The sequence below is a fragment of the Micromys minutus genome, assembly GCF_963924665.1.
Source record: "Micromys minutus genome assembly, chromosome: 3".
NCBI lineage: Eukaryota > Metazoa > Chordata > Mammalia > Rodentia > Muridae > Micromys > Micromys minutus.
Window position 1 is genome coordinate 47,616,190 of NC_137972.1, and position 27,310 is coordinate 47,643,499.

General features: G+C 41.3%; 1 protein-coding gene across 9 annotated transcripts in view; it reads right to left on the reverse strand.

The window, feature by feature from the left end:
* Positions 1 to 538: 538 nt before the first annotated feature.
* The window catches only part of MITF (melanocyte inducing transcription factor), a 200,823-nt gene continuing 174,051 nt past the window's right edge, over positions 539 to 27,310 (reverse strand). For 4 of the 9 annotated variants that reach the window (XM_080913646.1, XM_080913642.1, XM_080913645.1 and 1 more), the window contains exons 4-10: positions 26,389 to 26,472; positions 24,482 to 24,577; positions 17,680 to 17,797; positions 15,620 to 15,676; positions 11,063 to 11,138; positions 7,726 to 7,873; positions 539 to 4,158 (exon numbers count right to left, since the gene is read on the reverse strand). In XM_080913646.1, the coding sequence (XP_080769772.1) occupies positions 3,757 to 4,158; positions 7,726 to 7,873; positions 11,063 to 11,138; positions 15,620 to 15,676; positions 17,680 to 17,797; positions 24,482 to 24,577; positions 26,389 to 26,472 (981 nt within the window). In that variant the 3' untranslated portion in view covers positions 539 to 3,756. Of the gene's footprint in view, positions 4,159 to 7,725; positions 7,874 to 11,062; positions 11,139 to 15,619; positions 15,695 to 17,679; positions 17,798 to 24,481; positions 24,578 to 26,388; positions 26,473 to 27,310 lie in introns of all 9 variants that reach the window. The other 5 variants (XM_080913640.1, XM_080913644.1, XM_080913639.1 and 2 more) reach the window with 2 other exon arrangements.

Consider the following 27,310-nt stretch of genomic DNA (forward strand, 5'->3'; position numbering starts at 1 on the left):
TTCCCAATTCAAATCTAACATGTATCAAATGATTCATAAGTACTGTATTTTTTTAAAGGAGCTGGCGGGATGGGTATATTAAGCATTCATTATTATAAATTTGTATTTTAAAAACCCAGAATCTTTTCAGTAAATATGCAAAGGTTTCTCTGACAATTTCTCTCCTTTCTAATAAAGCTGCCTCTCCCTGAAATATTTTACATAAACCCCTTATATCTAAAGTGGATTTCTGGCATCTGGGAGTTCAAAGTCTCCCCAAATTCAGAACAGGGGAAAATGCTACATAATTATAGCTCATTTGAGAGTGAGTCGTAAAGTAATCAAAAATGCTTCGAACCAAAAAAGTACCATCTTTGCGTGACATTTAAGCCAAACAAAGTGCTGCTGGCAACTCCCTTTCCTAGCAACGTGTTATTCATGAGACAAGAGGGAGGGGTGTGCTCACATTGTTTGAGAAGGTGTACATCGGTCAAAATGGGCATTAACTGACACAACTGGCCAACACAATGTGAAAAACCAAATGCTTTAATGAGGCTATGAAGAACAACAGTTCAATTATTTCATTGGATACATTAATATCAATCATAATATACAGTGCTGTGGACCATACAGAAAGTATTGCTGTACCCAACAGCAGGGGCTCTTATTGACGATACAGTAGCAACTGTCCTCAAGAGACAGTCATTTGTTGTCTTTGTCAAGACGTTGGGTATGTTTTTATACTATTATCAATAACAACTTCTTCCCAGTGCATCTTTTTTTTTCAAAAATATTAACAAGTTACATTCCTTTGTGCTTTGTTTATCTTTAAATGTCCTGTGCATTTTGTTTGTTCTTATTGCTTTATTGTTTACAAACAACCAGACTGAACTGTGTCATGCTCTGGGTATGACCAGATTGCTTGTATAGTTTTTGGCAAAGTCAGAAGGTTTGGTATTTCCATTACCTTACCCAGAGGCAGGTGGATAATTTTGGTATTTTGAGCACTCTAAACGGAAGTCCAACCCTGAGACACAATTCTGCACCCAGGGGTTGGGGAGTGGCAAGGATCATTCTCTCCTTAAAAACAGTGAGCAAAACCACGTCCTCTTGGCTTAACCAGTCCCTGAAAGAATCCACATTCTGGCTGGCACAAAAGAAATAAATAAAACCACCCCCATGTTGCTGCCTCTGAATTGCTTGCCTGCCTCTCCCAGCAGCTGTAACTTATGAGGGAAGCCGGTGATGGCAAGCCCAGGGGCTACAAGCCAGGGTAGTGGTGCAATATGCCATACTTTCTCTCAACAAAGCTTCCTAGAAAGTTGCTCCGCCTCGGCCATAGTCACTTAGCCGTAGGTTAGTCAACTTTGTGAAACCTTGTTCAATTATTTAAAAAGGAAAAAAAAAAGAAAATGTCAAAATCGGCTAAGAAAACCTAGCATCATAGCATTGCAATCTTCAACTTCTGCAACCAGCCCTCTCACCCACCCCACACAAATATGAAAAGCAAAACAGACAATGCTATGATTGTATTGGTGAACACTATGGTACAATTATCTTTTCATGCACATTTGCATTTCTATTCTAGGAAAAGAGTCACACACTTAAGGGAGTTGAAAGAATGGGAACTTATGTTCCCTACCCCCTTAAGTAATAAAGCTACAAGACTGGATAGCATCATCAGCGTTTCCAAGGATCTGCATTACCCAACATGCATGGGAACCACGCACTTGACGAATCTCACCAAGGCCATCCATTCATACATCTGACAATCAACTGCTCTTGGATCTCTCCATCATCCATCACCAATTCACATTTGACATTTAAACACTTAAGGAAAAAACCTCCTGAAAAAGGTTTCCTGATGAAAGAATTTGGCACTGTCAGTAAAATATATTTCATATTAAAAATATCTGCAGGGAAATTGGAAGCTCTCAGAATGTCTACAGAGGCACCATGCTATGTCTTCCTTCTTCACTCCAGATCCCATCTTGAAACTTTCTCCTGGTTTACAGTTCAGTCAGTGCTGGTCCAAAAAAAGACTGCTGAGATTTGTAAGGCACTTCATTCTGAAAGGATTTGCTTCATGCCACTCACTGTTCAACCACAGGCTGATGCCCAGAAATTCCATTAGGCAGCCTGGCTGGTGACATATATCTCACCTGCACAAAACATCTAGACTTGATACATGTAACTCTACAGTTATTGCATAGGCTATGCAAGTAGGTAATGCAGAGAAACTAACTTTACAATGTTGCCATTCTGTCAAAATGCTGTTATCAAGTAATCTGCCAATACAGTGGTTTTCTCTTTTAAAAGAATCCAGCTGGTTTGTTGGAATAAATCCCAATTTAAATGACCATCATGGCCATGGTAAATGCTATGGCTATCAATCTTCAAGAATATAGTTATTTTCATACCCTAGAAATGCATATGTAAGTATTTTTTCCTAGAAAGCCTGGTTATTAACCTATTAATACTACACCTTAACTGTGTTGAAAAACAGTTTCAAGTGATAGTGGAATATACAAAATATTTTCAAAGCTCTCTTTGAACACAAGACCTTACATAAAAGTAGTCTTTCTTGGGGGTACGAAGAATGCAGAGAACCACCAGTGAGTTGTAAAAGTATTGAAAACTCACCGTTTTAAGATGCATATTCTTACAAATGAATACAAACACTGAAAAAAAAATGATGATAATAAAGAATCTATACAATTAAAATGACTAAAACATAATTTAAAAATAAAAATAGTAAAGCCAATTAGAAATGCGCTCAGTTCAGTTGTCTTTATCAAAAGCAAAAGTGAAAAAAAAAAGTGAAGCAAACTTCCGGTGCTCCTCAATGTTTTATTCAGAGAGGACATCCATTTTCATTTCAAAAATTCTTATGAAAAATTGAACCACACTTATCATGAGGAAAACTATAACGGTGCCCAATGAAAGCCAGCAGGTCAGGTCCTATGTTTCATGCCTTGGTCTAATAACTTCCTTCAGTTTGGGTTAGCATAAGTTACATTTTCTAGCCAGACAATCCTCATGAAAATGACTGCTAGATTTGACCGTTTGCAATATATTCTTCTTTTAAGCAGTTTTCAGTATAAAGATGTAGTAATGCTGGGAGAGCACTGTGTCTTTAAGGCAGTACCAGGGAAGTGATGCATTTATAAAGTGAGAAAGGCTTAGATGTCTTTTCCACCTTCTTCTTCTTCTTCTTCTTCTTCTTCTTCTTCTTCTTCTTCTTCTTCTTCTTCTTCTTCTTCTTCTTCTTCTTCTTCTTCTTCTTCTTCTTCTTCTTTCTCTTTCTCCTTCTTCTATAGTCATCATCATCTTTTTGTTTTCTTCTTTTGGTTGCTTTACATTCATATACTTAAACTTTACATGTTAATTTCAAAGGAGGTCACAGACAGACAAAACTCACAACCAGTTTTCCCCTGAATGAAAACAGACACTTACTTCTCTGAAGCAAAAATCCCCTTGCTCAGAAAACTCAAGCTTGGAGAAATCAGTTCACAGATACTGCACGCTGTAGGTACAATACTTAGGAGGCCTTTGTAGTTGTAAAATAGAATATACAAGTCTGGCTCACAAAATTCTAAAAAATAAAATATATCCTGGGCTACTGATAAAGCACGAAAAATTCATATTAAAGGAAAATTATCAAGAAAACCTCTTCAGGTAAATTGTGAAGTCTACCGAAGAAGAGAAGGAGCAGTCGTGCAGAAGCAGAGCAAGGTGAGCTCGCTAACACGCATGCTCGCTAACACGCATTGCTCGCTAACACGCATGCTCTGTTTCTTCTGCGCTCATACTGCTCCTCCGGCTGCTTGTTTTCGAAGCTCCTGGGGACACTGATGATAGCAGTGGGTCAGTGACGCCAACAGGTGAGAGAGCATCGTCCATCAGGATGTCTTCCAGGTTGGAGCCCATCTTCCTGGGGATGCTGTAGGCCGGGCTGCTCTCCGGCATTGTGCCGAGGTTGTTGGTAAAGGTGATGGTACCGTCCGTGAGATCCAGAGTCGTTGTACATGTCAGGTCTGCCTGGTGCTGTACAAGTTCCTGGCTGCAGTTTTCAAGAACTGGTTCTTGCTTGATGATCCGATTCACCAGATCAGGCGAGCAGAGACCCGTGGATGGGATAAGGGAAAGCCCGTGTGCTCTAGCCTGCATCTCGAGCTCCTATGATGAAAGTCAAAAGTCAGACAGTTAAGTAAGCTGTGCGCCAGCTGCCTCTTATCACACTGAAACTATGCAGGCAGTGTTAGGTGCAGTTACTCAATTCTGTGGAATATATATCTCCATGAGTGTTTCTGCCTAAGGTTTTGGAGGATAAGAAGAAGCCAGTTCTAACGAAGGGTGGCCATGTTGATGATCCAGGGGACTGCGTGCCAGGTGACATGCGGAGCTCTCTAGACTGCTTTTAATGACTTAAGTCTATTTTCTATTTTTCAAAGATCAGACCTGGGGACAACTACAAACTATTGTCAGAGCAAAGCTTGCTTCTTAAAAAAAAAAAAGTATATTCTGCATTTCCTAAAAGCAGGTGGCATTAGTAGTACTGGAAATACCCTTTTAGATGGTATATATTTTATTTTGAATTACAAATAGAAACACTCTTACAGATATTAATGATTAAGACAAAGGTTAACACCCAAGTCAGACTGGCCATCATCACAAAGTAAAACAAAACACAAAATACCTACAGCTGTTCTCTCTCATATATAGAATGTAAGACGTGAAGGTAGAAGGGAACACTACAGGGAAAGATAATGAGGACCAATGGAATGAAACTAGGTGGGACAAAACAGTGGTGAGGATGGTAGATATGTGAGCAAAGTCTAGGATACATATGTTTAAAAATGTCACAGAGAAAGCATACATGCTAATAAAAATATAAATGGGAGCCAACAGAAATATAATGCTGAGTAACATGTAATATGATGGTATATAAATTGTTTAGGGGATATTTCAAGATTTCAAGGGAAATGGTGATGGTTTCTCAACAGCTACCAAGTCCCAGATTGTCCCCAGGAATTAGAATTTGAGTATGCTACACACATTTTCAATGAGACTGTGCTACATAGTTTTCAGTCCCCAGTTTTAGGGCAAGTGTGTTACAGACAATTCAGTCCCCAGATTCTGCATAAGCTGCATACTTTTCGGTCCCCACTTTCATGGCAATGCACACGTTTGGTTACCTAGTAGCACTGCAAAATGGGTTTCTGGAGAGTCTGTAGTGACAAGGCCTCATAAGCATTAGCATAGAATGAGAGGTAAGGGAGGGCTATCTAATCTAATGCCAAGGTTTCTATAAATTGTGCAGTGTCTAGTACATTAGTAACTACCTTAGTAAGGGCTGTGGTCCTAAAAATTGGACAAAATGCTTATTTTCCAGTAGTGTGCATTTCCTTTGAACCATTTATAAGCTGTTAAGACATAAATACTAAGACATAAATACTCAATATACTGTTTGGGTGTGACTAAAACAGTAGGTATTTCTTCTGGGTTCTGGGCGGGATAAAGAAGTTACTAAGACACCAAGGGTTCCAGGAAGTAAAGTTTAGGGGGTGGAAGCAAATGTTCTTCAGGTTCCCTACACACAACCAGAGTTCCAGGAAATGTGACCCATCTCTCCCTGACCAAAGGAGATTGTTATCTTTTAGCTCAGCAAGAAAGTTTTCATCTATAAAAGGGATATACTTTCTTACCACTGGCTAAACTGTGTGCCTAAATCCATGAACTGAAGTCCTAGATCCAGCACCTCAGTGGTAAGCAGAGCGGCATACAGGATCTCTGAAGACTCGATAAGGGTGAAAAGGAAGCCAGTCGCGCTGACAGACCTGATCTTAGACTGACAGCCACCAAGCCAGTAAGAAAGCCAGTTTCTGCTATTTAACCTCAGCTTCTCAGTGCTCTTTTGTCTCAGTGGTATTAGCTGACACACCCAGTTAGTCCTCAGCCCCCAACTTTGATGAATCCCCTTATCCCTAAAGCAAACATCAGGGATTCCCTACTGATACCCAGTTCTCCTTTCGCATGTTAATTCTCACCAATGTTTGTGATAAAACAGCACATTAAAATAAAATTTAGACAGGAAGGATGTGCTTTGGATTCATCAGACAGGAAAGGAAAGTTGTGAATGACATGGCCTCTCAACCTGGTTGACAAGTGTGGGGAAAACCATGGCTGGTCTGTGTTCCAGTGGTTGGATCTGCAGGCTCCTACTCTGGAAGCAGTGTGAGTCAGAGGTAGAGGAGCATGAGATGCCAGATGTGTGTCTGCTGCTCCTTCAGACCAGCTCCAGAAACAAGCTTCTCCAGGCATCACGCTGAAGCCTGGGGCCATCTAATAAAACAGTTCCTCAGATAATAAGGCTTCCTGCTCTTTCTTCCATGAAGATTTCTGCATGCACCACTGAGACTGAAATGAAGGGAAGGCCCCAGGCCTTAGCTGAAATCGCAGGCTCTTGTAACCCCACACCAACACGAAGAGTGGCAGTGTGGTTTTGTCTTTTCAAAAAAAAAAAATTAAAAAATAAAAAAAGCAAATAAATTAACTCGGGGAGATGCAGACGTCTTGCTGTACTCCTTTGTTGTCTAACTAGAAGTGTTTATCAACAATTTAAAATGGTTACTTCAGTTTCTAAATGAGCTGTTCAGTCTCGTGGAGAGCTCCGTGGCCTTATGGTACTGTAGAGTTTGCCTCATTAATGATTATTTTCCTATACATACAGAAGTGGGACAGCCAACCTCGTGGTCAACAGAAGAAAGCCAAGGGGGCAATGCCATGGAATTCCTGATGCCCATATTCTACATCATTCATATTTAAAATAAATATGTAAGTTTGGAACCAGAACATAGCTTCTCCTTAGAAAACCTGGTTATATTTTAATAGTTTAATAAGGGAATAATATAAACTATCTTACAAACAGAGACACTAAGTACCAGGTATTAAATACCTAGGGCCATTTTATAGAAGAAATGTAACATAAGACAAATAACAGATTAAAAGAGGGAGAAGGAGGAGTAGGAGGAGAAAGAAAGATGCTTAATTTATTACATCAAGCCTGTTTAACCTCCTGGATTCTAAAGCCTAAGCCTCAAGGAGGACTACCTTCTACCTCCTGACCCATGGCTGAGAATCAGTGTAGCCACAACAAATGTGCTGTTAACTTGCAGGGGTTGAAGTGTTCGGGAGCACTGGGAAGATGGGTGTTCAACGGCCATGATAAAGCAGAATGCAGTATAGATTAGTTCACACTGAACACCCAACCGGGAGTACCAACTTCTGCCTGGGTGAGGTTTCTTTGATACCCAGACAGCACTTTGTAATCTTCTAGGCTGTGGGAACCATATACATGCCCCTTATGATGTTTGGGGGGGGGGGTCAGGGTATGATGAAAAGTCCCCAGTGAAAGTGACAACACTGTAGGGGTCAAGACACTTAACAGGCTATAATTCAGAGGGCTGCCACAAAAAGCCCTTGACCTGGGGTTTAACCTCCGGGCAAAGAGCCTGCAAGTAACTTAGCTTTACCAATCTGCACACATCTAAAAGTGGCTGCGAATGTGCCATCTGAATTTGTTTAGAATTGCCAATAATGTTTTTGTAGTAGGCAAATTCACAATTATGGAACAGACAAACAGGAAGGACGACCCTTATTAAGATTGTCTCCAGCTCCCTCAGGGCTCACTAAATTGCCCTTCCTCTTGTCCTGAAACCAGTTTCCATGGCACAGGGCAGATACCTGGACTCTGAGCAGCAGATGCCGGTTAGCATGCTCCAGCTTCTTCTGTCGGTTTTCAAGGTCCTTAGCTCGCTGCTGTTCCCGTTGCAACTTCCTGATGTAGTCCACGGAGGCCTTGAGAATGGTGCCCTTGTTCCACCGCATGTCCCTGTGAAGAGATAAGACAATGGACCCTTTCAGGAATGGGAGTTCAAAGAAAATCCAGTATTTGATGTATAGTTGGAAAGGCAATTGCAAATAAGTAATGGCTAGATAGCATTAAGTGCTCACCCTACATTGGCCACTGGTCACTTATTTGGTATATATCATTTTACTTTCTCCAGATGAACACCTTTCATAAGGTGGAAACATTATGCAGATGTTGAAACTAGTACAGTACAATTTCATCAGATCACAGACCTCTTACTAGGCAAAATCAATTATTCAATTTATGTCTGTGAATTACAATATTTTATTTATAAACTGTCTTAAACAGTTGAATATAAAGACTTAGTCACTGGGACAGGATAAGAAGAACCAAAGTCCTGCGAGACTCCACCACTTGGTGTTGTGGAAACACCATCTTGAATTTTCATCATGAATAATTATGGGTATCATCTAACCTCTCTCTGTATCCATTTTCTCATCTGTGAAATGATGTCACTATGTACTTTTGAGCAGCCTTGCAAATGAGTAATGGAACAAAAGGAGATGTTTTATATGAACTTGAGAATATCATTCAACATTGGAATGAGCACCGTGTTAAGTGTTTAACATAGTGACTACAACTGCCATGGTTGGAGACCTGATGAGATACTGCCCTGGATTTCCAATCTCAATGGCTGCCAACAGTGTAACTTTCAGCTTCATCATTGTGGCCCCAACATACTAAATGTGATTAAAAGTTCATCTAACATGAGCTAGGGTCATCTGGGAAGAGGAAATAGCAATTCAGAAAATGCCTCCCTCAGATTGACCTGTAGACACATCTGTGGGGACATTTGCTTGATTAATGCTGGTGGTTGGTGGGCCCAGACTATATGGGCTATGACACCCCTGGAAGACTGTCCTGGGAAATATAAGACAGGAGACTGAGCAAGCATAGTAGAGCATACATTTCTGTATGGTTCTGTTTCAGTTCCTGCTTTTAGGTTCCTGCCTTGAATTTCTTCAGTGATGGATTTTGATTGGAACATGAAAGGCAAGTAAAATCCCTCCTTCCCAAGATGCTTTTTGTCAGGATTTTATCATGGCAACGGAAAGCAAACAAGGACAAAGTTATATTAAAACTCTTTGAATACCCCAGAACAAACAATGGAGAATGAACCACATTTATGGAAGTGATCTTTCTAGTCCCTCTAGTAGACAATTGTTAACAGTGATGACAACTATGGTGATAAAATAAAAATCTCTCTGATATAAATAGAACCATCAACCCCATCACCTTTAGTGACTAAGAGCTGATCAGAAGTGTCATATGGAATAGGTGAGGGACAGGGCATTTAAATGAGCCACCTGGTCACCGATCTTCATATGGGTTGGCTGAGGAACAAAACAGACATTTTCCAAGGAGAAGAACAGCTACAGCCCCCAGAGAAGGCCGTGAACTGGGCCCCCAGTGTCTGAGTACCAAAATTGGCAGCTCAGGGAGGTGTCCCAAGGGACTCAGTGTGAGCACTGGGACCAATTCTCAAGGCTAAAACAATGAAAGTAACAAATCTGTGGCAGCCAGCCAGAAACACCACTGTAATGGACCATGCCTCATACAGACAACCAAAGAGAGAAGCCAGAGCTGGGCTTCCCCAGCCGAGCTGTTGGCCACTCAATTCCCAAGACACACTTCCCTCAGGTATCTGATGGTATGCCTACTTGAGATGCAGCCAATTATGTTTCTTGGTTAAAATAGATTCAAATGTGTTTGGGGTAATTTAGAGGAATCTCTTTTTTATGGGCAAGTATATACGTTCCTCAAACATATAAAACCAACTGAAGTACACTCACTCTAGGGAAAGAGCTGGGACACTAATCAGGTAAAGTGTGTCTCTATTTCAGTTCCAAGGCACACTCCAAATACCTAGTTTGGAAAAGCCCTAGTGCAGTTTTATCTTAAGACAATGTCCACCACACAGACTCCCTATCAGCTCCTGCTGTAAACACGTAAGCAGTCCACCACAATGGAGGGGACACGTAAATCCAAGCTTACACTAGAGCCCTATAATTCCATAATCTGTTACTGAAGAGATTTGCACGCTACAATTTTAAAAGAATATGCTAAAAAAGGGGGAAGGCTGATAAAGAAGAGGAATTGGGAATTCAATTTCAACTATCATGCAAGACTGACTAGAGGAAATGAAGGTCACAGCCTTTAGGAGGATAAATCTGTGCAGCACAATGGAGAATCCAGATGTCTTCGGCTTGAAAATGCCTCTCCTTGAAGCCTGGGAAACCAGAAGTGTTAGGAGACAGAAACGGCTGCACATTCATCAAAACCACCTCACAATAGGTAATGGTTTTATTTTATTTTGCTACAAATTCCCCGACAATAATGTGAGTCGTGAATTTAATAAGCCTTGAATGAATAATGCTTGATTGCATCTTTACTTTTTATTAGATAGCTAAAAGGTCATATTCAAAGGCTAATTTCATAGAATGCCTGTGGGGACCATTAAAATATATACATCCCCCAGCTCTTTACCTCAAATGGGCCAATTTCTAATGGATAAAAATTGTATATTTGTTGACCAGTTTGCTGACGTGGCAGATAAGAAAGACCTGAAAATTATCTGGTGGCTGTTATCTCCAAGAGAGGAGGCAGAGAGGACCAAAAACTGAAACACAGATCAGCTGACTTGTAGTTTGTAAGAGGATTAACCATTGCTTTCCCCCCTAGATTGGTAAAACACACAAAGAATATGCAAGCTTTTGTAAAAATTATTGGCCTTCTGCCTTTCCAGTATCATTGAACTTGACATTTCCAGTGTCTGCTCATCAATGCCCATTTAGAGATGCTACATAGTTGAGGTTCATACATGCTACACATCTTGCCTTAACCACTATGGGATGTGTGACCATGAAAGCCCGCCTCAAGTCCCAAGCTCAAAGTTTTCTGGTGAGTTCTCAGGTTCCCAAAAACCCCATTCCTCGCATTCAAAGCTAACTAACTATCTCTGCTCGTACAATTCAGTACATTTCTCTTGAAATTTTTAGTTTGGTGAAATTAAGCAGAGGAAATGCTTAGAAAAGGAAGCAAAGGGTGAGGGGAGAGTTCTTTAATTTCTCTAAAAGCATATTTGCAACATCTGAGAAAACGGAAAGGTGTGAAAGTATATGATGCAGATTAACATGCGATCGTACTCACGGATCATTTGACTTGGGAATCAAAGTACCTAGTTCCTTAATGCGGTCATTTATGTTAAATCTTCTTCTTCGTTCAACTTCAAGAAAAGAGCACGGGAAAGGGCCATTAGTGACCGAGGCACACACACGTTCAGCACATCTCATTAAAGGCATGTGCACACTGACTTTACCAGCCAGGACAATGTAAACTCCAGCCTACTTCACCCTGCGTTTATCTTCCTTTTTGCTACTGGAGGGTAATGAACTTTAAGAAGGGATGAGTTGCCTTTGGAGCACCCTCATTTATAAAGCTCTTAGGTATGCAGTTCCCCCACTTAATTCTGTTACAGCCCTGAAATCAGGGCAGAATCCTCTGATACACATCAAAACTGGACTCTTCTGTATTGCACTTGTTTAACTAAAGAGAAAACAAATCTGTGCTCATGAAATGTGCACAGATCTGTAATAACACAATTAAAAAATAGTAACAACAATTTAACAAAACTTGAGCAGTACACAGTTGCTCATGCACAGCTGCAGAATTACTTTTGATACTGAAATTTAAATTTTACACGACTTTTCTAGTCACAAGATATCACTCTTGTTTGGATTTTCCTTTATTACTTAAAATAATAAAACATTTGGTTTTGCTCATGAGATATATTTAAAACTCCTCTTCTAGCCCAGAACTGACAAAAATAAATATACAAGTTACATATGTAATTTTAGATTTCTTAGTGGCCATGTTAAACTAGTAAAAGGGAAGATATTAAATTAACTTTAATATTCCATTAAATCCATTTTCTATAAGCCATTATCATTTTAACAGTTAATGAATATAAAAAATTAAATTAGAAGGTGCACATTCTTTTCTTCACACTAAGCTTTCAAAATCAAACTGTTTTACACTTCAGCACATTTTGTGTGTGTGATGCTAAGGATCAATCCCAGGGCATTGCACATGCTAGACAAGTGTTTCACCAGCCCTGCTCGCAGGTCAGCACAACCCAGTCTGAACTAACCACAGTCAGACACTCTAAGCATTGCATGGCAATTAGCTACCATGCTTACAACATACATCTATATCCTGTATCCTGCAGGCAACCACATCCTACAGTCTGTATCTACCAGGACTGTCACTCTCAGGGGATGATGACTTAATAATATAGTAAACGTTTTCAATTTACCTAATTTAACAAACAAATCTCAAATAAGTTAACATCTAATAAAATGGCTTACTTTAAGTGCCCTAATATTTTATTTATATCTGCCCTCTAATATTTTGCATGTGTAGATAACTAATGTTAATCATAATTTTCCCAATATCAATTACTGTTATTTTAGCTGAGAGATTATTCCAATGATTAAATATAAATATATTCATTTATATTATTTATGCACACACACATATAATGCTAATTCTTATTATTAGAGCTCTAGAAATATAAGAAACATACTCAAAAATACTACATAAGAGTCAATGGTGCTGATGAAGGGAATTTTAGATATTAGATCTCACAATTTTCAGCTCAGCTTTGCCATACCTCAGGCTAAATGGTGACTTACCTCATTAGTATTGACATCCATTCAAGAGTCTAGGCCAGAACTCTGAAATGGGCTCCACACCATTCTTCCTCCTATATTCTTCATCTGTCCTCTAATACTGTCTGTCATTAAAATATTTCCTGACTCCCTGCTCTAGCAATGCTGTGTCCTGCAGTGGGATGCCATCCCTTGTCTTGCCTCAGCCCCTTCTCTGGCACCTCTGGGTCCCACAAGACCACTACTACATCCTCTACCATTTATCCAGAGGGAGGGACTCTCACTAAGTCCCAGCTGAGGTCATGTCAACCTTTACCCTGCCCCCACCACTTCCCATTTTATCCAAGGGAAAGTCAAGTCCTAGAGGTGTCCCTACAAGGACCTGGAGGCCCTGCCCTGCCTGTCTTACCCTTAAGTCCCCTTCCAGAGTGACAACATCTTCTCTGGCAAGGGACATGCACTCTTCTGCTTTGTCCTCACTGACACTTAGTCTCACATCCAGGGTAGATATGAATTGGCCATGACCTCGGCTATCCCCTCTGCCTAACACACCCTTCCTCCAGACCCCCCAAAACTCAAGTTTACCTATATGAGGTCCCAGGTCATCCTATAGGTAACCTGACCCCCATACCTATAATGATAGTGTTCACTGGGCTCTACTCCTCCTCACAGAACTCTGAACACTTGTAACTCACCTATCATTTTTACCATTGCCTCCCAGGAAACCACACAACCTGGCACGGTAAGTGTGACAAGAGTCTCGTTGCTAAAACATCCCACACCTGCCTTTTCTCACTTGCCTGCACGCCTCAGGGTCCTCTTGCTGTCAACATTTACAGATGCCACAGCTACTCTTTGGGTAGGATTTGCCTCTTCAAACATTTATTTTAAAAGTAATATGACTTTATTTTAAGTAATAAAGCTTAAAAAAAAACTACCCTAAAGTGTATGAAGCTAAAGGTCAATTACCAGCATCCACATGCCTGGGGCAACTATCACAGACAAGCTGGTTTCTATATCTTGGCCAGCGGACTCACATATCCATACAGGTATATCCCTCTGGTGTGTTTCCCTTCATAATGGGGTGTGATATCTATCCTTCTTGTTCCTCTCATAATTAGAATGTGACATCTGACTTGAACATGCCTACCAGTAGACAACCTATTTGCCCAAGTTGCTCTTATAGAAAAGTTCCTTGTATCAAACTGGAACCCTATAACTTGTAATGGCTGAGAGACTAACTAAATACATTAAGGCATTCACTTGCACATTTCAGCAAGTATGTTCACAAGCTGAATCCTAAAAGGGAGGGCTGAGTCAAGGTCAACAGGACCCTAAGCATTATGTCCCAGGAATTAGACTTGAAGACTGTATTCACAGCTCTCCAACTGAGAGCTGAGCCCATCTGCTATTTACTGACGACCTTGAATGAGAGCTCTGCTGGGGAGCTGAGCACAGGGACCGTGGTTGACAGATCCAACTTCATTTCGGATGTCTCAATTAGGGGACGCTTTGATTCTACATCATTATTTTATTTCTGGGGAGGTTTAAGAGAAAGACTATCTTTAAGTAAAATGATTTGGAACCTGGGGGAAAAGTTTAGGCTGCAAGTTCAGATCTTTAGTTCAAAAATGAGGAAAGCTTACATGGGAAGGGAGGGTGGAGGGTGCTCACATGAGTAGGTACCTGGGGCTTGCAGCCCTCACCAGCACTTCTCAGTACGCTGCACAGAGAGGTCAATACAATGTTCCCAGGACAATGGGTTTGAGAAAACTGGCAATGGTACAAAACCACTGTGGCAAAATGGCTGCGAACTGAGTTACAACGGAGAATAAAAGCTGTGGCAGTATTTGAGAAATTAACATCAAGTGCTCAGCACATACTGCTCAAGTAAAGCTCGATAAATAAAAGGCAAGTGGCGGTCGAATGTGGACACTGTGCACGAGGCACTAAAGCACACAAGGCAACACTTTTCACTCTCTGTGCACCTAGCTTCCTAGGAGTGGTTGGGAAAACAACACCTGACTGAGAACTAGCAATGACTGCATCTGGCGATTAGGACAGAGTGGCGCTCTTTTCCTCTCTCTTAAAGCCAGAGCAAGGTTTCTACACAGGGCTCTCCTTCTCAAAATTCAATGTAAGGAACAGTGTAGACAAATACTGGTGTACACTTCTCAGCCAGGCATCAACTGGACGCTTGAGGAGATCTCTGCTTAAAGAGACATCTGCTCTCTTACAGTGCAATGCAGAATCACATCTTTCTCCTCCTTTCTGTGAGATACTGAACATATTTAGAAAGTGGGGAAAGAAGAAACCATGTAAGAGGAGGATGCCCATGCTACCCCCTCTCTCTGAACCCAGTCTTTACTTTCACTGTGTTGTCTCTCTTCCACGTGTATCTTAAACATACAGTTTTCCCAGGCAAAAGCTTCAAGGTTATGTGAAGAGTAAACCCCACACGTAAAAACATTCTAATGTCACACAATGCTTTAGAATAACAGACAAACATCATAAATTTGGGGGCTACTTCACCCATGACAACCTTCTCTGTGTTTCTCTCCTTTTCTTTTGTCTTCGTTTTTTTTTTTAACCTTGAAATCTCATTGGAAAATGTGGTCTCCAAATCCCCCTTTTCTAGCAAGCTCCAATGTATAGTACTTATCATTGGGTAGTTGGGGATCAAGATACACCCCTCCATACACACTCCTACTACCACAAAAAAAAAAAAAAAAAAAAAAAATAGGTCTTCAAACACAGAAAACTTTGTGCCTCTGTCTCTCTCTGTATCTCTGTGTACATATATGTACAGAGAGAATAATACATGCAAGTGTACATGTATATTATTTCTTGGAAACATATACATACACACACATACACATATATGAGAGAGAGTTTGATCTGAAATAAAAATGCATCTAGAATACTCTCAATGCACCTTTAAAAACTAGAGAAATTAACTTTCCTGTGAAATTTCTGGAACATGAAGAACACTGACTTTAATGCCTAAATGCCATGGATATAAAGTAAGGAAACTTACTCAAGTTGTGATTGTCCTTTTTCTGCCTCTCTTTAGCCAATGCTCTTGCTTCAGACTCTGTGGGGAAAATACACGCTGTGCACGTGAATGTAGTCATTAGAAACTGGACCTTGGAGGGACATAATGTAAATCACAAAGCATCTCTTCTGAACATTTGAAACTTAACTCACTGGAATCTAATGAAAATATTACTTTTCAAATTATGCCTTCTACAGACTTGTGCTTCTTTTACTGTGTCATATGTCAGATCTCTGCAAAGCTCAGTTTCTACAAAGCAGATGACAAGCCACAGTATACCAAGTCCACACGCTAGTATTAAGAAGAATAAAATAGAAACAATTTGATGTCACATCAATTTGAAGATTTACTTATTTTAATTTTATGTGCTGTGTGTCCATGCACCATGTGTGTGAAATGCCCAAGGAGGCCAGAAGAGGGCATGAGATCCCTGGGACTCGAGTTATAGATGGTTGAGAGCCACCATGTGGGTGTTCTTAAAACACTGAACCCCTCTTTTCAGCCCTTTATCTTCAGGACAAATAACCTTGAAGTATTTTATGTCTTTTTGATGCGGTGACAGGGAAACTCGCTGGGAATCTGTTTTCATGGTCTTTGACTAACTCATGAGAATGATTTTGTTGTTTGGTTTTCAGAACGTGGAGTCAGGTTCTGTCGGAATCTATTAGAACAGGATCATGTCACGATTCTTAGGAGTCACTGTGTATTCACTCCTTGTCTGTCTATGGAAACAAAAGTCAGGAAGGGTCTAGATATATTTGGTGGCAATTCCATCTCAAAAGTCGTATTATATTTTAGTGTCAAGAGATTTTTTTTTTTGTCATGTGAGGGACAAATAAAAGCATTAAAAAAATTGTGGTGCTTATTGATTTTGAGACTTACTGAACCATGTTAGTTTCTTTTCTAAGATCTATAATTTATTATATATAATAAATGTAAACACCCATGTCACACTGCATTGAAATAGTCAAAGAGAGACTTCACACAAAATGTAAATTAATAGATATAATTAAGATTACATCATTTAATGATCGTATGCCTTCTTGGTCTATGTAAAGTCACATTGTAAAGTTCATAACACAGCAAAGTCATCATGTGACCTATTTCCCAGAATGCATCATGATGTATGTGTATGCAGACAGGTAGAATTAAAATTAGAATCTCCCAAATTCAGAAGGTCAATCCAGATTATACTCTCTCTGGCTTTCTCATATAGAAGGATAAGAAGGTTTTTCTATCCATTATTCCTTAATGGGTTTTATGGTTTTGCTCTTGATAGTTTTTGCTTACCTTTTAGTCCCCAATTAATACTTTCTGGAAAAACTGTTTTTTCTATGTTGAAATGTTATGAAATGGTTTTTGTAGTAATGCTTTGGATAAAACAGCAATTTTTTATAAATCCATACCCCATATTCTCACCCTGTCCCCAATTCTGCAATAGGCACGAACTAAATAATAAAAGGGGATTTGGGGCAAGGACCATAAAATTCACATGGTAGAATGCTGATTCCAATACAGTCTTTGTCATGTTTTATTGGTCAAACGCTTTCCCTAAAGCACCAAACAAAGTGGCAAATAGGTAATTTCACACTTGCCTCAAGAGCAAATATTCTGATGGCTCCATTTTATGATTTATTTCTCCTTCTATAATAAATCTCTCACCCATGATACAGTAAAAAGAGAAGAAGGCATGGGAATATGCAAGAAATAAATTCTTACTTGATCCCAAATGTGGACCCAAATGGAAAATTTAAAGCAGGATCCCCCGACCTCAAATCTCTAGGGGTTTGGCCAGCAAGAGGGTAGGGAGAGGCACTTTACAGGGGAGAGCACTGCCTATAATCCCGGATCCAAAGGGCATGAACAAAGGCAATTTAACGTCTTAATGCTGCATATTAAATTACTGAACAGTCTCAGGAGCCACAGATACTGGAAGTCCATCCACTAGATGCACAGGAAACATTGCTGTTACATTGGTAATGCTGCCTGATGGGGAAGAGAGCAGAGTATCAGAGAAAGAAGCACATGCGCTGGGTACGCACCTGTGAGTTCCCTTTTTATGTTGGGAAGGTTGGCTGGACAAGAGTTGCTGATGGTGAGGCCCGGGGGAGGCAGGCCCTGGTTGCTGTACAGGTCGATCAAGTTTCCAGAGACAGGTAACTAGACACAGACAAGAAAAGTAACGAGCTGTTGACAGACTGCAAAGTTGTTTCAATAAAACTCTTACCCTATTCTGGGCTTTATAGAGAACACTGTTTGATGGAAAGAACTTTGTCTGCAAAACAGGAAATTCTGAGCAATCCCACAGAATTATATGATCTGTTTATACATGGAGTAAAAAGGGTGGCCCGCACCAACTTCTGTCTGATGAGCGCATTCCAAGCATGTAGGCAAGGTCCACATGTGGCTCCCATCAGAGGACATTTCTCTCCCTCCACTCTTCACCTCTCCCTACTGCTCTCTCTTTCTTTTATAAGAAAAGCAACAGCAAATACTTCCCTATCGAAAAGCGGCGTCCTTAGGCCAAAAGAAAAAGCTGGCTTCCTTGAGGGTGAAATTATCCAGAGAGCCACAAGAGGGAGCTCAAAGACTTTACTAAAAAGTTTACAAGCACTAAAGACAGGATTAAAGAAATGTTTAGTCTTACTGGCTTAACTATTTAGAGTGGCGCTGTATCCTCAGGTTCTCCTGGGATGTTTTAAAGTAGCAAATTCATTTTCATTTTTTCTTGACAATGATGTCCCAGTCAGACAGGTGGGGACATAGTCACGAGTCCCTCTTCTTAAGCCCTGGACATCTCTCTCCACACTGGATATGATATGTATCACTCCTTCCATCCCAGACCTTCATCAATTCCAGATGACTTCAAATACTTCCTTGATAACCACATGCAACACTTTGCAGATTAGCCTCTCCTCTGCCTGCGTAGGTGCTAACATGTGTTAGACACCTACTTTCAGAAAGCATCTGAGAAACATGGAGTGACCCAGAGGCATAAAGTAAGGGGGTATTCAATATACAGGGTGAGCTGGCCTGACTTATCATTTTGTAATGTTTATACAAATATTTATCATGGGGATAATACCTAGATGCAAACATGAAATTTATTTATGTTTCATTTACATCTTATACATACATGTAGCCAAAAGATAGATATATATATATATATATATATATATATATATATATATATATATATATATATATATATATATATATATATATATATATATTAAAGAGAGAGAGAGAGAGAGAGTTTTTCTAGCTCACCAGGTTTTGGACTGTGGCCTATCTCATGCAATTAGGTTATCAAATTCTACTTAAGGCAAGAGGTTGACAATAAAACTTTTTTGGATTTTGGGGGTTAGCTAAATGGCTGAGCAGGTAAGACATCTGCCAAGGCTGACAACCTGAGTTCAATTCCTGGGACCGCTGTATTGATGTCCATATTGTCATCTGAGTTAGGATTCCCAACACTCACATAAAAACTCGGCACATATCTTTTATACCTCAGTGCTGGTTGATGGACAGAGTCCGAGAAGCTTTCCAGCACCGAGCAAGTATTGCCTAATTGGCAAGGTCAAAGTTTGGTGAGAGACTTAGTCTCAAAAGGAAATAGGTGGGAAACTTATGATGTTGGTCACTGGCCTCCATATAGGTATGAGCTCAAGTCCTGGCTCAAGAGATAGGGCCTGAGCATATTGCACACAGTGGAAGCTACACACACACACACACACACACACACACACACACACATACACACCACACCAATGAATATGCACTGTGCTAATTTAAAATGTTCTTATTACACATTTCAATGCCTTCCCGCTAAGACTCAGATAAATGCTGCCTGATCATTAGCAGTCATTGCTGAGAGGTTCTATTGAGAAACAGGTCACCTCAGGGTCAACTTTGCTCTCTGGGTTTGGTTTTGTTCCTATTCAAGTGAAGGGAACTTGAGGCACTAGCATGCTTGCACAGAGCACTGTAAAGGGGCAGAGAGGTGAAATTTATAAAAACTACTAGGAACTGAAGTCTAAACATTTCCCAAGTCCAAATCCTTAGTGTTGGGGGACTTACACCTGAACATCAATAAACTAAGAATACAAGTTAAAATGTGGACACAGTGAGCTACGAAATTAATGCAGTGGCTCTAAAACAGAACCTTGTGTGTGCCTTATGTCCTCACATGCAAACTAGACATGAAGGTGTACTTCTGTGATGACAGTCATGAGTTAGGGATAAATGAGAGACACATGTAGGTACAAGCAGTTCAAAAGCAGGCATTGTGGCACATAGCTGCCATCCAGACTTTAAGACTCTAAAGCAGGAGGATCAGGAGTTCAAGGCTAACAGGGAACTACCGTAGATCCTATCTCAAAAGTCCCAAATCAAAACCAGTTAAGATGAAGGAACGGAAGGCTCAAGGTCATTGGAGAATGTACGTCAAAAAGGGGCAAGCGAAGAGTGAGAAGAGAAGGAAGAAAGGGGGAGAGGGAGAGAGGGAAGAAAGAGAGGAGGGAAGAAAGAGAGGAGGGAAGAAAATGGGGGATCGAGTGGGGAAAGGAAGAGGTGAGGAAAAAAGAAAAGAACAAAATTTTGTAGTTCTCTTTCTAGGCTAAAAAAAATCCCCTTATACTCACAGTTGAGTTAAAACAGGGTCAGAATAGCACCCCTGGACTAAGAGAGGAAAAGACACATGTTTACTTGGCTGATCTTCATCTTTGCTGGACTTTCAATGCACAGCATTTATACCTCTGGACAAGATTTCACTTCCATATGCGAGGGGTGGTGGTGTGGACCCAGAGAGCCACAGTCTGGTCAGCTCATGTAAAGATAAGGTGAGTGTGCTGCTGCCTTTGCTCCGGCCATACTCAGAACTGAGCACACTGGTGTCTCTCACCACCAAAATGAATATCTCCCAAGTAAGTGATCACTGTAAAATGTTACTGTTTTTCTCAGCGCTCTGTCTGAATATCAACTGCGCCATTAACACAAGTAAACAGGACTTTTATTCTTTGTTTGGGAAAGTACAAGGGGGCCCTTGTGCCCTTGGACCAGTTACCTCTAGACCTCCATTCCCTTAGGAGAGCTTCCTTCCTACATCCTTTCCACTTTTTAAGAAGTAGTTAACTTGAAAAGAAGCGTTTCAAAGAATCAAATAAGCAAGGGGAAATGCCTAAACTAAATTTAACAATCAAGTTCAACTTTTCTGTGGGGGTGAGGAATGATTAAAATGGAATAGGTTGCAGTTGGTCAGTTGTTAAGACAACTGAACCCCAAGATGAACAAGACCCGGTGGCGGTCCCCACTTTGACAGAAGCCTATTAGGGCCAGCCTACTTCTTGTGGATGAAAGTTTCAAGTTCTCCCATCAAGTCAACTGCACTGGATAGACTTTACAGACAAGAAAACTGAGGCAGAGAGGTCAAATGCCTCACACAACAGTGTGTGCATAAGGGTTGGGGTTATAGCTCAGTGTAGGACCACTTGAATCGAGTGCATGAGGTCTGGGGGTTTACACTCAGCATGGCACAAACAAAATAAGACTAGAAGCATCTACATTTAGAGTCTGCTTCTAAACTCTACATAGCACCATCTTTCTATCAGCAATTATGTCTGGACAAGAAGCCCTTGAGGTGACACTTTGCCTGATCCAGCCTGAGACGTGGAAGAAAAGTGAATACAACAATATAGCCAGTGACTTCTGAGGGCAGCTCCAGGATACTATCCCTGCTGGGGATGAGTTGGCCACTCCTGAGGAAGATTGCTTTGTGGGAATCCCCTTGAAATGGCCACACTGTTACTCCACTGTGCAGTTCGGCTAACTGGGTAGTATGGTTGTTCCTGTCCAGGTTGTGAGTTCAAGAACAGAAAGTTTCCTTACCAGCTCCTTTCCCTTGCTCAGGAAGCATCTATTGTGGACCTCAGAATTGAACCTAGGGCCTAATACATCCTAGGCAAATGCTCTACCATTGAGCTATGACCCCAGTCCCCTAGATAGATGTAGGCAGATGCTGTCAAGTTTGGGGAAAGGTTCTTAGGGCTGATCAGCTGATGCAGGAACTGGACTTTAGAGCCAGTGTAGATGGAGAAGACACTGTGCATATTCTATTCTATAGAAGCAGGTAGAGCCAGGTCAATTGTCCTTAGAGGGATTGGCAAGCACAGCTCAGCTAGAAGCAAGCTGGGACTGATGGTGCTAACGTGCAAATCGCTGTGAGAGGCACCATGGTTATAAAGCAACGTTTTTCTAACAGAGAGTTTGGCACATTGTTGAGCCTTAATGAATATCAGCTGAATAAGCCCACACTGCTAAAAGTATTTGATCTTGCAACGGACAAATTACAAGGAATAATTTAGACAGTAAGGTTGAATGCAGCTTCTATTTTCAAAGCTAAATGCTATTTACTCTTTGTTAGATAAGAAGATAAATGAGTTAGAAATAATTAGTAGCTTTTCTTCTTCTCAGATGTGGAAACACAGGCCTCTATTAGAGCATGCATGCCTACATGGCACACAATGGATTTGAACCCAGGAATGGTTCTGACTCCAAGTCCTAACATTCTGCCTCACTGCTTCCTTCAAGAGCTGGTGTATGTCCTTTATCTGAGATGTCCAAAAAGCAGGCTATCTGATATTTTGTATGAATTTGAACACTATGCAAGAGAAAGTTGGTGGACAGAGCATTGGTTTGGGACTAGTGACTTCGAAGTTCCCCATCATCAAAAAATGCCTTTAAAATCAATGATAATATGCGCACATCATTTCACAGTCCTTTTGAGTGTGCCCAGGTATGAATCTATCAACCTACTTCCTCAGCAAAATCCCTTTGAGATTCTGTGCTGTTGCTAGCTCACACTTCAAATATGCCCGTCTTTGGGTCTAATTTTAAATTCCCTAGTGGAATTTCACGCAGTTGTCTTATCCATGTTTATCCCAAGATTCTGGCTACTGACAAAGTATAAGACCATGAAAGCTGAGGGTTTCACAGGAGCAAGGCACATAGGGAGAGTTTGGCACAGGCACCTTGATCAGACCCTCAGATCACTTGGTTCTCTAAAAACAATCACAGTGTGGGGCTGGAGAGATGGTAGGGTGGATAAAACCCTGCCACCTAAGCATGAATATCAGAGTTCCCAACACCCACATAAAATGCCCCGTGTGAGTAGCAATCTGGGCCTGAAATCCCAGGGTTGTTCAGGAGGCTGACAGAGAGGCAAGCTGTCTAGCAAATCCAACCAAATCATTGAGCTCTGGGCTTAGTGAGAGCCCTTGCCTCAGCAAATGAAGCCGTGAGAAACTGACGGTGATACCCAAGAGCAGCCTTTGGTCTCCAAGTGCTCACACAAGCTACCTGCAGCTATACCAGGACACAACCATGCATACCACACAAAAGTAACACAAACTGAGTTTAGCTGGGTTGGAAAGAAACGCTGGCTCTCTCAGGGGCAGACTTGAGATTTTTGGGGACACCAGAGAAATTCAAAAACAGTTGGACATAATCAAGAAGAAATTAGTACATCTTTTAAAAATAACTGAGTTAACTGAAATTTTTGTGTAGGTAAGTAAATAGGGACCACCTTGTTCCTGGCTGAGGGTTTGGTTGTGTTTTGAAGCAGTGTTTACTCTGTTAAAAAAAATCACACAATTCAAAAGGTACTGTTTTGAGCATACAGTCTCTTACATATATTCATACACTCTTTGAAATGGCACTTTCTCCTTAGAGATGTGACTCCATACTCCCTTAGTAACTACCCCCTCATGCCTTCTCCTTTATAACTCTCGAACAGTAGTTATTGGAGAATATGACACCTTACAGGACCCAGCTCATGAACAACTGAGCAGAAGGGGCTCTGCGGAGGGATGGGATGTCAGCATCCCCCACCCCCTGCCTGGGAACAGGGAACCCCAGCTGTCCTGCCAGGCTTTTAGGTCAGACACAGCTGCGGGCAGCACAGTTAACAAGGATTCGCTTGGCTAAAGAGTTGGATTATTTTATCAAAAGCGAAATGTTTAACAGACTTCAAATGTCATCAAAAGTTGTATTAGTTTATCAAAAGTGACCTGGGGCAGTAGTTCAGCTTGTTATAGTGCTTGTTACTGTAGGCACAAAGCCCGAGTGAGTCCAGTCCCCAGCCCTGTTGGTAGAAATGAGTGGCCCTGGCACTGAGGGGAAGCATCAGGCAGATCCGAGGGGGTGCAGGACAAAGATCCTCTCCCAACAGTGGCTACCCTGCTAGTACCCCTATCCCCCATGGTGATAATGTACTTGTACATTATCTGAGGTGAATTTCTAAGACAGACAGCATCTGAGCAATGACATTTGTCAAGGTGGACATCTGCTTTCCACACACAGAAGCACAGTTTTGCATATACAGCTGTGTATTTGTATACCTGTGCAAATACACACACACAGAGGGAGGAGAGAGGGAGGGGGGAGGGGGACCAGGAGGGAGAGGGGTGGGAGGAGAGAGGGAGAGAGAGAGAGAGAGAGAGAGAGAGAAGCACCTAAGAATATGAATTATTCCCAGATTATTGGCATTGCATGTGTGAGGCCCTGAGTTCAATTCCCAGCACTGAGGTAGAAAAATACAGAACAAAAAACACAAGATGAGGTTGCACTCCTGCCCACAGAGCTTAATCACAGTGCTCCTCATAAACTCGAGCAAGCTTTTTAATTTCTGATGTCAAAAGTACTTAACTTCTTTCCCATTTAATTACTAATAAACTTCTCCAAGAATCCTTGTGAATAAACTGAGCTCTGGGGGTGGGAGGGGGCGGGGAGAAGGGAATGAACAGGGAATGACCTCACAATTTTCTTGGAAAACAAAATTAAAAGTACCGTATTTGCCATTTGCAAGGCTGGATCCATCAAGCCCAAAATTTCTTCATTATAACTTGATTCCAGGCTGATGATGTCATCAATTACATCATCCATCTGTAGATACAAAGAACCACAATGAGAAACGGGTGTTAGGCCACTCCCAAAGGACTTTCTTGGTCCTTTCTTACCTAAAGCAGCAGAGTCTAAGAACTAATTGTTCTCTTCCCCAAGTAAAAATCAAGACATTACTGAAACCCACTAACAGGAGAGGGCGATGAAACTTCACTTCAGCCACGAGTAGGCATCAATGGCTCAGCTGGCTCTTTCCTTCTGGTGCATTATCACCTTGGGGGCAGGGGTACTAGCAGGGTAGCCCCTGCTCAGGTGCAGTGATGAGAAGCAGCTTAAAGCCGCTATGAGCAGAGCTGGGTTGTGAATCTGTTGAACTGCCTCTCTTTACACAGGAAAGATGAGCCAGAAAACCCCGCTTGCACAAAAGCCACCACCTCCCTTTTCCTTCCCCACAGCCTTGTAGTAGAAGGACATATAGCCGGTTCACAGCCCTTGCATTCCCCGGGGGAGGGGGGGCGCCACCACTGGCTGGATTGTAGAGTCACTTGTAGGGAAAACACCTCTTTGTACAGCTGCCAGTGAGCCTGGTGCTCCCAGAGGAACACACCAGGATGAGGTTATCATTACGGTTGTGGGGCTGACATTGCCACTAGATCAGTTTTATTGCTGAAGTACCAAAACACCAGTTAGCGTCATAAACAACGGTGATTACACGTGCATTGCAGCAGTAGCAGTGTTTGTGGGAACATTTCCTTGTCAACACTGTGTGCTTGGTGGCTGGCTGCTGTGTCTGAGCCTGGATCTGAACAATGCTGTGTGGACACACAGTGAACTCTAAGAATGCCCAGGGCACTCCTGACCTCCTGTGCCCCTCCTATGAAAGAGGTGAGGCTCCAGCATTATGAGGATTGTGTTCAAATCTAGTGTCACCCTCTTCCAGTCTTCCGAAGTCTCAGTCTGCCAATCTACAGAATGGGGACGATAATGTACATTATCTCACTGGGGATGGATGAGATTTGCTCAGAGAACTGGAATGTAATAAAGATCTAATCTAAAGATTGGGTCGTAGCAACGGATTTCTCTAAAGAGTAACTGCTGGTCAGGTCTGAAAAGAGCTAGTATATTCCACATTACTTTCCATTCCCTGGCATGCCAGCTTTGTTTATTTGCAATGGATGGCTTGTGGACTGAGTTGATGGGTAGGCTGGGAACATATAAACCACTTTTCTTTATAAATATTGACTTTAGTTTTAGGAGAGCAGAATTAGTGTTCTTAATGTATCATCAGAATATTATACAATTTAGCATATATATAAAAGAAAAAAAAGTTGTTTATACTATATCTCATATGTCTGAATAAGCATATCAATCATAAATAAGTGGTGCCATTTATTCACTAAACAGAATTTAAATAATGATCTTAGATACCTGAAAAAGTACATGTGAGCTATTATTAACTTACTGAAGCAGGAGGTTCCATTTATAAAACAATGTGCTGGCAAGGCTTGGCTTCAAGAATATGGTTTAGAAGGTTGGTACAATGCTAGGACAGCATGTGCTGGTGATTTATGCAAACTAACTAAACCATCCTGCATTTTTATGACAATGTATGCACATCTCCCTCTCCTGTGACTGTGGGAAACTTAAGGGGCACACAATTTCATCTTCTCAGTTCTTACCTAGTCATTCATGAGTTACTGTGAGGAAAATGGGTCTGTTCATATATCTTTTTACCAAAACCAAAAAAAAAAAAAAAAGGAGGCCCTGAAGTCATCAGGAGCTATGATCATTCAAACATAGATTGTCACTCATTGTCATGTGTTAGGTCCTCAGCCTGCCGGGTCGTTCAGTACCTGCATGCACGACGCTCGAGAGTGCGTGTTCATACCTGGGCACTCACTCTCTGCCCTGCTCTGCTCCTCAAACTTATAAAATGCCTGCAGAAACAGAAGCAGAGACAGTCCATGATGTGGATTTGCAAATGCCTTTCAACAGCACATTCACAGGACGTTAGTGGCTTAGCAATGCAAAGGGTGGAGCTCTCAAGTCGATGCTAACCAAGGATCACAATAATGGGGAACACGGGTGAAGGCGTATGACAGATATGAGTGGATAAGAAGTGCTCCATCTGGGCAGAGGGGAAAAGACAGTCCCTCTAGTGACTGAAATAACCCAAAAGTTGTGTGACAGTCACTTGTGAGCTCACATTAACACTTCCATACATTAGGACTCTACTAAAATGAGACTCGAGTTCATAATTTGGAAATAACAGGCACCGAATCACAGCAGTGCCCCCCCCCCAATTTTATACTCCAAATTTTGACACAAAACTAAGCTCAAGGGTTGGAGTCATGTCTCTAACCCAGCCTCTACCAAAGCAGACTCACCAGGCATCCGTTTATTATAAGACTGATCAGATATTGTAATAAGCCCCGATCTTCCTTTAAAAGCCCCATGTGCCATGCCATTCAAATCTACCCATACATGGTCCATGGTTTTCTTTCTCCAACTCCGTGAAACATAAAAGTAATATCCCAAACATTCACAGCAAGCAGAGCTCCTGCCGCACACCTTTTCTGTTTTTGCTTTTCCCATTCCACATTCCCCTTCTCCTGTCTGCATGTTCACTGGAAAAAGAACACTCATCTAAGGAAGGAGATGGGAGCTATGGAAGCATCCTCTCCTCTACGTTCTTAGGGCACATCTAGTCTCCTGTCATGTGCAATAAACCCAGTAATTAGTATGCATGGCTGGGGGCTGAAATGTAAAAGGCCA